General features: G+C 48.1%; 1 protein-coding gene across 1 annotated transcript in view; it reads left to right on the top strand.

The window, feature by feature from the left end:
- The first annotated feature begins 2,956 nt into the window (after positions 1-2,956).
- Positions 2,957-11,055, top strand: part of fat3a (FAT atypical cadherin 3a) — a 68,142-nt gene continuing 60,043 nt past the window's right edge. The window contains 2 exon segments of the mRNA XM_067245716.1: positions 2,957-2,964; positions 3,393-3,505. Coding sequence (XP_067101817.1) covers positions 2,957-2,964; positions 3,393-3,505 — 121 coding nt within the window.

The raw sequence follows: 11,055 nt of genomic DNA, 5'->3' as shown, positions 1-11,055 counted from the left end.
TTTTCAAATTCATTGCTATTGAAATCAAAACATTTACTTATGCAATCAGTATGAACTATGGGCTTGTCTCTGTGGCGGGTTTCATAGTGTCGGCGCAGTTTGCATTCTTTTAACATCATCTTTGACAGACAAGACAAACAGACATTTATTTGCATTGAACAAAAAAATAATCACTTGTCCACTTTTGGTTCAATACCCTGCATTCTGAATCAACTTTTCTCTTTCCCAACCGTTTGGCCATTTTGTTGTCTCTTTGAATTTTCTTGCTGGCCCGCGTGCACCTGCTCGATCACGATGGAATGTTATGTTGAATCATGTACCATTCTGTTGGTGGGTGAATCTAACAAATAATTTGTTTATGTTAATAATTATAGGTGACAACTAAGGGAAATTTTAGTTTGAAAGCCAACCTTAATTATCAAATACAGATATGATATGATTAAAACATATAGGCCTATTTAAAATTACAATTTCAAAATATGTCTCTGGCATTGTTCAGAGGGCCGGTCGAAATGTTTGGGCGGGGAATATTCGGCCCACGGGCCGTAGTTTGGGGACCCCTGCTTTACACTGTGTCTGGTAGCTGAGATGTGGTTACTGTACACTGTGTCTGGTAGCTGAGATGTTACTTTACACTGTGTCTGGTAAATACAGACTGTTCCTTGACTGACCACCAGACGTAACACTGTTATGACTGTATTACCCACCCAGCACTTACGGTCCTGGTTCTTCTGATGTACTTTCTATGAACTATTAGGTCTCTATTCCGTTGTGTACAACTCTATTCTATTCTACTATGTACAACTCTACTATGTCATATTCTCATCTATTCTCTAGTGTATTCTACTCTATTCTAGGGAACCATAAATTGGCTCAGTTCATCTATGTGTCTGTGTATAAACACGGTTTACATCTACATTTCCAGAGCTGAGAGAAGCTAACAAAGGCAGCAACATCTGTTGGAGTGTCCTGATGTGCTGGGCCTGATCTCCGGTGCTGGGCCAGTGCTACGGTGCATCGACCTCATCAGCAGTCCTCTCCGTGTCCCATCTCTCCGTTCGCCCCGGGGTCGCGAGGAGTACATGGTCTAAGTCATTCAGCACTTCGGGAAAAAATGGCTGAATGAGCAAACGTTTTCCACGTTTCGCTTCTCCGATTGTCGTACCTGCGGGAGAGACAAGGAGGAAGCCAGCAGAAGAAGACAGTCAGCTAAATGTTGGAAGTTGGATCGTTCCGCTTGAAGGAACAGCCGGAGAAAAACGCAACAGCATCGCATTTTATTCTTGTTAGAGCGCTTTCTTCTTCATCCAATATGCATGAAAAGTGACTGTACTGATAAAACATCGTTGGGCTAGAAATCCCGATAGATTAATATTTTGGAAGCAGCGCTTTCTAGAGCCGTGATTTCCCCCCTCTTACAGGAGGGCAGTCCAGTAGGCTGAACTGTGCCCGCGCACCATCGCTCGCCCCCGCGCTCTCCGGAGTGGTCTTCAGCAGCAAGAGAGCAGACTGCGAGCACATTGCGGAGTGGCTCGTGGAGGCTAGTGCAACGCGGGCTACCGCTGCTCGGATCGACCCTGACTCTGGCTCTCTCTCTCAACTTCTATGGATACTTGAAAGTCGCTCCGAGTTTCACCCAAACGGATTTATCTCAACACGGCAAGGTAAGACATTCATATGCTGAAAGATACATTTTTGTTTTCGAAAATTCACGAGAAAGTTGTAGCCCATGCATGCAGTTCTTGGCTCGCAGTCACTGAAGCAGTTGGCGAGAGTGGTGTTGAAGCGTGGGCTTGCTAGGAATGCGGTAAACGGATTTAATCAAATGTAGTGCGGGGTTTAACCGAGAAAGGGAGAGTTTATTTGTCAAGAGGGCAAAGGATAGATCCATTAAATATTAGCCACTTCAGTCAACACTTTTCAGAAATACGTGCCCTCAAGCTCTCGCTGACAGACTGAAGGTAGCAGTTCGAGATTTAGGAACCGCGGACGTGTTCCGCCACCCCTGCAGGGCAAAGAGAAAGTTGTTTTGACGTCTGGACGCTGTATGGATTCTGTAATCAGTGGACCTCACACAAATCTGTGTTCAGTGCACGGGACGTTATTCTTGGTGTTGAGGAAATTACGAGCTTGCGCGGGGTGCACCCCATCCAGCAACGGTGCAAACCCGTGAGCTAGATTTCTCCCGTCGTCAGCACCGAGAATCGAATCAAGTTATCGGTGTAACGGAGTAGGTTAGTAGCTTATAGCTTATTTTGCACCCATAAATAGAAAATGATGTATAAAGTGGAGAATTCACCAGTAAATACTCCGTATAGGTTGTCATAATAATCCCATTACAACGTAGCTAATGCAGGTGCATCACGTATATTCAAATTTCCTACATGTAGAAAAATGGCTTGCTACAGTCTCCTGCTACGGCGGACCGTTTCACGTCAGTTTGGGTGCATGGAGGGCACTTCAATGTGAGGATCTTTTACCCGACGACACAACTAGCTTTGTATCTAGGTCGAGCTTGGAAAAATCGTCTTGCGAGCATGAACCCCTCGTGCTCTGTAATTGTCCTTGTACTATAGCGAATTATTTTTCAAGGATCAAGAAGAATGCTCTTAAGCACGATCCAAATATCAGCCAAGCTCGTGGCGGGTGTTGAAATGTGGAACCAAAAACAGCTTTCACCGTCTTCATTGATTCCTGCTCTGGTCACCGAAACATTTACGGATATAATTAACCAACTTGTGCCCAGCTGTCCTGTACAGGAGAGCCACAAATGAAAGGGTGCTTGTTGGACAGTGAATTATGTGGCCTGTGTGTGGCGTTTTAATCAGAATATGTGCCGCAGCAACACAACATTGACATATTTAGTTCAGCTCAAGCATTTTTCAGATACAGCATAAAGGGTTAGGGTTAGGGCTCAAGCATTTGCATGAAGGAAACTGTCACAATTATCGGCGTGATGTACAAGTACCCAGATACACGCTTCTAGAGGACCTTGATGTACCCGGGGCTGAGAGAACGAACAACAACGAGATGTGTGTGTGTGTGTGTGTGTGTGTGTGAGTGTAAGTAAATGAAAGGGTTTTTCCTGAAGGATGTCTGTGGAACGGTTTATTTCGGTTTTGTTTAGCCATCAGCAGAACCGTGGGGCGGAGTTGTAATTATCCATTAATTATCTGTTATTTCGAGAGAGAAAAAACGGTTTTAATTTCAGTAGGGAAATTGAGCGCATTTTATCTCAATTATGAGGTTTACTAAAAAGGCTGTTTGCAAGTGTCTGTCTGTCTGTCTGTCTCTGTAACGTACCGACGATAGTACGACGTGTGTTTATCTCTCTGGCCTCCGGTTGTGATTATTGATATGACTCCGCGACTCTCATGTGTCACCTCCGGTAGAGCAGAGCGGCAGCCGTCGGCAGCGGGCCAAGCAGCGGTGTGCTGCCTGCTCTGCCGGCCCGTTACCGAGGTCCCCCATGCCTCCTCCACCTGCTTCTGTACCATTACAGACGGTGAGGAGAGCCAGCCGAGCCCAGCGGTAATGCTGGTGTGTGTGTGTGAGACCTCTGCCTCAGACTGTGCAGAGCGGCCTGCATGTTAGTACTGACCTCAGGAGGGGGAGGGGGAGAGGGGGGGCAGTCCCATAGCGTCCTATACTCCACAGGCTGAAGAAGGGTGACCCCTGCTCCACGTCCTCCCTCTCCTCCCTCCTTCTCCCTCTCCTCCCTCTCCTCCACCCTCCCTCTCCTCCTCCCTCTCCTCCACCCACCCTCCCTCCCTCTCTTCCATCCTCCTCCCTCTCCTGTGTGGGGGAGACGGGGGGAGGGGAGCTGTAGACCCTCACTCCTCTGTGTGTGTGAGGGTGTGTGAGGGAGACGGGGGGAGGGGAGCTGTAGACCCTCACTCCTCTGTGTGTGTGAGGGTGTGTGGGGGAGACGGGGGGAGGGGAGCTGTAGACCCTCACTCCTCTGTGTGTGTGAGGGTGTGTGGGGGAGACGGGGGGAGGGGAGCTGTAGACCCTCACTCCTCTGTGTGTGTGAGGGTGTGTGGGGGAGACGGGGGGAGGGGAGCTGTAGACCCTCACTCCTCTGTGTGTGTGAGGGTGTGTGGGGGAGACGGGGGGAGGGGAGCTGTAGACCCTCACTCCTCTGTGTGTGTGAGGGTGTGTGGGGGAGACGGGGGGAGGGGGAGCTCTCTTGTGGTCGGGGTCGGCTCTTGTATGCTGCTGTTTTGTTCCCCTTGTTGTGTGTGTGTGTTTGTCATTGTTCTCTGTAACTGCTGGAATGCTTTTGAACGCCTGTTGTGTAGACTGCTGCAGATGCTTCCCTCTCTCCCCCTCTCTCCCTCTCCCCCCCCCTCTCTCCCTCTCTCCCTCTCTCCCTCTCTCTCTCCCCCTCCCTCTCCCCCTTCCTCTCTCCCTCTCTCTCTCTCTCTCCCCCTCCCCCTCCCCCCCCCCCCCTCTCTCTCTCTCTCTCTCTCTCTCTCTTTACCCTCCCTCTCTCCCCCTCCCTATTTCCACCCTAACTCTCTCCCTCTCTCTCCCTTAATATCTGTTTTGTGATTGGGTCTTGGGTTGGGGGGATTTGAACCTGTAACCTATGTCAGATGCCATTGAAATGCAGTCTCTAAGGGCCTCTGTAGTTTCTGCAAAAATACTACACATTGTAGTTGTTTGAAAAGTGAGACTGTAGTTTTTTTTAGATGTTAGTCTATTTTTAGATCGTAGTTTTTGGGAAGTGTGCGTGCATGCTTATCTGTGTCTTATCAGGTCTTACCCCAGTCTACCAGCGGGCTTACAGTCAGTCTGTAACAGGGCTGGTCTGGGATCATGTCTTACCCCAGTCTACAGCAGGCTTACAGTCAGTCTGTAACAGGGCTGGTCTGGGATCATGTCTTACCCCAGTCTACCAGCAGGCTTACAGTCAGTCTGTAACAGGGCTGGTCTGGGATCATGTCTTACCCAGTCTACCAGCGGGCTTACAGTCAGTCTGTAACAGGGCTGGTCTGGGGGTCTGGATCATGTCTTACCCCAGTCTACCAGCGGGCTTACAGTCAGTCTGTAACAGGGCTGGTCTGGGATCAGGTCTTACCCCAGTCTACCAGCGGGCTTACAGTCAGTCTGTAACAGGGCTGGTCTGGGATCAGGAGCCGTTACTCAGTCCTTAGTGACAGATGATCCTAAATTATATTAGCCAAGCTACAATTCTTCACCAGTAATGACTTGTGTCAGCAGTTGTAATGGCTTTGGGGGAAAGGAAGGAAAATGTTTAATTGATGTTCACTCAGACAGAGGTGCCTCAGGTTTTCTGTCTGTGTGTGTGTGTGTGTGTGTGTGTGTGTCTGTGTGTCTGTGTGTGTGTGTGAGCAGAGCCAGAGAACAAGGAAAATGTTTGTGTTTGTCGGGAACTACAAAAGGAGTGAAGAGAGAGTGGTCTTTGTAGAAATAAACGGTCTGTAAATGACTAGTGATGAACATGAGTTAACATGACAAAGACATTACTGGTAATTATTCTACTGGCTGATTGAGGCTCCTAGCAGAGAAGACAGGGTCGGAATATGAACACGGAACTTAATCTACTCCTGTTGAACCTTTATTGAAGGAAGCACATTTCAGAGATTCATTTCCTTTTTGTTTTGGTCAGGCAGGGTGTGTGTGTGTGTGTCTGTGGGGGGGGGTGTGTGTGTTGAGCTGCTGATATTGCTGGTGTGTGTGTGTGTTGAGCTGCTGTTAGGTATGGAGGCTGTCTTCTGAGGTGTTTAATATGAAGGAGGAAAACAACCAGATGAATTGATACAGTACACACACACACACACACACTCTCTTCCTCTCCTCTCCCTGCTAGCACATCTCAAAGTGTGTGTGTGTATTTTGGATCGGATGGATTTGATAGCCTTCAGTGTTCCTCTCCCCCCCTCCTCTTTCTCTCCTTTTCCCCCATCCCTCTCACCGCTCTCCCCTCCCTCCCTCTCCTCCCTCCCTCTCTCTCTCCTCTCTCTCTCTCTCTCTCTCTCTCTCTCTCTCTCTCCCCTCTCTCTCTCTCTCTCTCCGCTCTCCCCTTCCCTCTCGTCCCTCTTTCACTCTCTCTTTATCTCCCCCCTCCCTCTCTCCCCTATCTCTCTCTCCCTCTTTTTCTCTATCTCTTTCTCATAATTTGAAAATCAAACATTGATCATCTGACAGACTCTCTAAGCCTCTTACTGCTACACAATGAGCTGGATGATTATCTGCTGTGAGTGTGTGTTTTTGTGTGTGTGTGTGTGTTCCTGCCTAATATCTGTGCCACTATGTGGCACAGATATTAGGTGTGTGTGTGTTTTGGAAGTAGTGTATATTTGCTCTGCTACTGTGTGTTCAGTTTGTGGATGTTGCTGTGGACACTGCCTGCATGCAGTGTGTGTGTGCACCTGTGCAATGTGTGTGAACCTGTGTGTGTGTGTGTGAATGATCTTTGTTGGTTGTGTTTGGGTGTTTTATTCTTATTATTGGGGTGTGGTATGCCCAATAACGTGTGTGTGCATGTTTTGTGTGAGTGTGTGATTATGGTTGTTTATATGTGTGAGTGTGTGTGTGTGAGCGTGAGTGTGAGAGTGTGTGTGTGAGAGTGTGTGTGTGAGAGTGTGTGTGTGAGAGTGTGTGTGTGAGAGTGTGAGTGTGTGTGTGTGTGTGAGAGTGTGGGTGTGTGAGAGTGTGTGTGCGTGAGTGTGGGTGTGTGAGAGTGTGTGTGTGAGAGTGAGAGTGAGTGTGAGTGTGAGGGTGTGGGTGTGGTGTGTGTGTGTGCGTGAGTGTGTGTGTGTGAGAGTGTGTGTGAGAGTGTGGGTGTGGGTGTGTGTGTGTGTGTGTTGTGTGTGTGTGAGTGTGAGTGTGAGTGTGAGTGTGAGGGTGTGGGTGTGGGTGTGTGAGTGTGTGTGAGTGTGAGGGTGTGTGGGCATTGCTTGGGGAGTCTCCTCTGTGTAAATAGAGCGGGTCGCTGGCGTTGAAGAGGGCTTCATTTACTGTTCATTACACACACACACACACACATCACACACACACTCACTCACTCACTCTCTCACTCACTCACTCAACTCACAAACACACGCTCACACACACACACACACACACACTGTTTATTTGAGAGTAATTGGTTCAGCTCAGTGTTATTGTAGCGGGTGCAGAGAGTGCTGTCAGCTACCCCCCTGGCACCCCCCCCTCTCATCCTGCAGGGAGGAGGAAGAGAGAGGTGGAAAGGAGAACGAAAGGAGAGCGTTTCTTTATAACTGGTGTCTCGTCCTCTTCATGTTTCTATTCTCTCTCTTTGTCTCTCCTCTTTTGTAATTTGTCCCCCCCTCTCTACTCCTTCCCCCGTCTCTCTACTCCTTTCCCCCCTCTCTCTACTCCTTCCCCCGTCTCTCTACTCCTTCCCCTCTCTCTCTTCTCCTTCCCCCCTCTCTCTACTCCTTCCCCCCTCTCTACTCCTTCCCCCTCTCTCTCTACTCCTTCCCCTCTCTCTACTCCCTTCCCCTCTCTCTCTACTCCTTCCCCTCTCTCTACTCCTTCCCCTCTCTCTCTACTTCTTCCCCTCTCTCTCTACTCCTTCCCCCCTCTCTACTCCTTCCCCCTCTCTCTCTACTCCTTCCCCCGTCTCTCTACTCCTTCCCCCCTCTCTCTACTCCTTCCCCCTCTCTCTACTCCTTCCCCCGTCTCTCTACTCCTTCCCCCCTCTCTCTACTCCTTCCCCTCTCTCTCACTCCCTTCCCCTCTCTCTCTACTCCTTCCCCTCTCTCTCTTCTCCTTCCCCCTCTCTCTCTACTCCTTCCCCCCTCTCTACCCCTTCCCCTCTCTCTACTCCTTCCCCCCCTCTCTCTACTCCTTCGCCTCTCTCTACTCCTTCCCCTCTCTCTCTACTCCTTCCCCCCTCTCTCTACTCCTTCCCCCCTCTCTACCCCTTCCCCCCTCTCTACCCCTTCCCCTCTCTCTACCCCTTCCCCTCTCACTCTATCCCTTCCCCTCTGTCTCTTGGGGCTGGTTCTTGATCCATCCCCTCACTACAGGTGTGATGGATCACTTTAGTAGAGGACCCAGAGGTGTGTGTGTGTTTATGTGAGTGTGCGCGCACATGTCTATAGAGTTATTGAAGTGTGAGTGTGTGTGTGTGTGTGTCAGCTGGTCCCACAGTGCAGTGCTAATCAGCCTCCAGAGGGATTGTGGGAAGGTGACTGAAGCTTTGCCCTCTTTGATAGAGGTAATTACCCTGAGTTCCACTCTCCCTCTTCACACACACACACACCACACACACCACACACACACACACACACACACACACACACACACACACACACACACACACTCTAATCACACTACACACAGCACACACACACACACACACACACACACCACACCTCTACACACACATTTGAATCTCTGATTTCAGACACCTAGAGAACACCTCTGTAGCGACATGCTAATGCAGCTGTGTTTTAATGTAGCAGTGTGCTCATGTAACAGCATCCTAATGTGCTGTGTTTTAATGTAGCAGTGTGCTAATGTAGCTGTGTTTTAATGTAGCTGTGTTTTAATGTAGCAGTGTGCTAATGTGCTGTGTTTTAATGTAGCTGTGTTTTAATGTAGCAGTGTGCTAATGTGCTGTGTTTTAATGTAGCAGTGTGCTAATGTAGCTGTGTTTAATGTAGCAGTGTGCTAATGTTGCAGTGTGCTCATGTAGCAGCATGCTAATGTAGCAGTGTGCTCATGTAACAGCATGCTAATGTAGCAGTGTGCTCACATGTAGCAGCATGCTAATGTAGCTGTGTGCTCATGTAACAGCATGCCTAATGTAGCTGACCCAGAGGTCACACTTTACATGATCCATCCACATGGCTGTGAAAACAGTAATTGATTTTAAACTGCTCCACTGTTACGTAAATCAATCACTGTTAGCCACTTGCTAACAGTACTGTATCCAAACTGGCATTGTGATTGGCTAACACACTGGCCATGAGTGCACAAGTTCAAGTCTTTTATTGTCAGATGCACAGAACAACACAGGGTCTGACTGGAGATGCACAGAACAACACAGGGTCAGACTGGAGATGCACAGAACAACACAGGGGTCTGCCTGGAGATGCACAGAACAACACAGGGTCTGACTGGTGATGCACAGAACAACACAGGGTCAGACTGGAGATGCACAGAACAACACAGGGTCTGACTGGTGATGCACAGAACAACACAGGATCAGACTGGTGATGCACAGAACAACACAGGGTCTGACTGGAGATGCACAGAACAACACAGGATCAGACTGGTGATGCACAGAACAACACAGGGTCAGACTGGAGATGCACAGAACAACACAGGGTCTGACTGGAGATGCACAGAACAACACAAGGGTCTGACTGGTGATGCACAGAACAACACAGGGTCAGACTGGAGATGCACAGAACAACACAGGGTCTGACTGGAGATGTACAGAACAACACAGGGTCAGACTGGTGATGCACAGAACAACACAGGGTCAGACTGGAGATGCACAGAACAACACAGGGTCAGACTGGTGATGCACAGAACAACACAGGGTCAGACTGGAGATGCACAGAACAACACAGGGTCTGACTGGTGATGCACAGAACAACACAGGATCAGACTGGAGATGCACAGAACAACACAGGGTCTGACTGGTGATGCACAGAACAACACAGGATCAGACTGGTGATGCACAGAACAACACAGGATCAGACTGGTGATGCACAGAACAACACAGGGTCAGACTGGAGATGCACAGAACAACACAGGGTCTGACTGGTGATGCACAGAACAACACAGGGTCTGACTGGTGATGCACAGAACAACACAGGGTCAGACTGGAGATGCACAGAACAACACAGGGTCTGACTGGTGATGCACAGAACAACACAGGGTCAGACTGGTGATGCACAGAACAACACAGTGTCTGACTGGGCACTGAAATTCTTAGGACAAGACAACGCAAAGCAACCTGGCATAACATGACATATAAGTCTCAGAACATAGGTTACACCTATGATAAGCTAACATATAATATAATAAACCTCCTAAATATACAAAATAATAAACAATACAGTATACTTATCTTGTACATTTGTATTTTTTGTCATATTTGTATTTTTGTATTTTTGTATTGAAAATTAAGGCAACTTATATTTTATTGTTATTTAATTTAATTCTAATCCCACTTAGTACTGCTAGTTTATGTACCCTTAGTATAGATAGTCCACATATTTACATTTTAGGTCCTATATGTTTATTGTATGCACCTTCCTGCCAAAGCAAATTCCTTGTCTGTGCAAACTTTCATGGCAAATAATCCCATTCTGATACTAAACCTATAATACACATAATATCCTATATTAAGCTTATAACCTATACTAACCTAGAGACAAGTAGGGTACAATTAGTGCAATATTGCTGATTGTGCAACCAGTAGCTGAAAGTGCAACAACTAGCTGCACATCTAGCATTTTTATTAATTTAGCAGAAGCTTTCATCCAAAGCGACATACGTTCAGTGCGTATAGGAAGTACAGCAGGGTGTCAAGGATCAGAAGAGCATTTCCTAAAAGGTCGTGTTTCCATACAAGTGGTTAACATAGTCTCACAAGCAGCACTTTGCTAAATGCAGCGCAAATGAGCAGTTTGAAGTCATAATGTGATTGCCAACCGTGGAAGCTGCTATTCTGAAAAGACCTAAATTCTCCTGCCTCCTCACTGCACTCCCACGCACACACACACACACACACACACACACACACACACACACACACACACACACACACACACACACACACACACACACTCTCTTCAACACGCCACTCTCATATTCTGCTCAGACTAGAGCTATGGGCACATGCCTCTATATTTACGCCTGACTCTGGAAAATACACTACTGTCTGAAGGAGGGAGGGAGAGGATGAGTAGGGACAGAGGTGGTGGAGGAGCAACTGAGATAGACAGAGAGAGGGAAAATTGGGAGAAGGGGAAGAGAGAGAGGAGGAGAGAGACAGGAGGAGAGAGGAAGAGAGAGAGGAGGAGAGAGACAGGAGGAGAG

The sequence above is a fragment of the Osmerus mordax genome, chromosome 11, assembly GCF_038355195.1.
Source record: "Osmerus mordax isolate fOsmMor3 chromosome 11, fOsmMor3.pri, whole genome shotgun sequence".
Taxonomy (NCBI): Eukaryota; Metazoa; Chordata; class Actinopteri; order Osmeriformes; family Osmeridae; genus Osmerus; species Osmerus mordax.
This window is presented reverse-complemented; position numbering and strand designations above follow the sequence as displayed.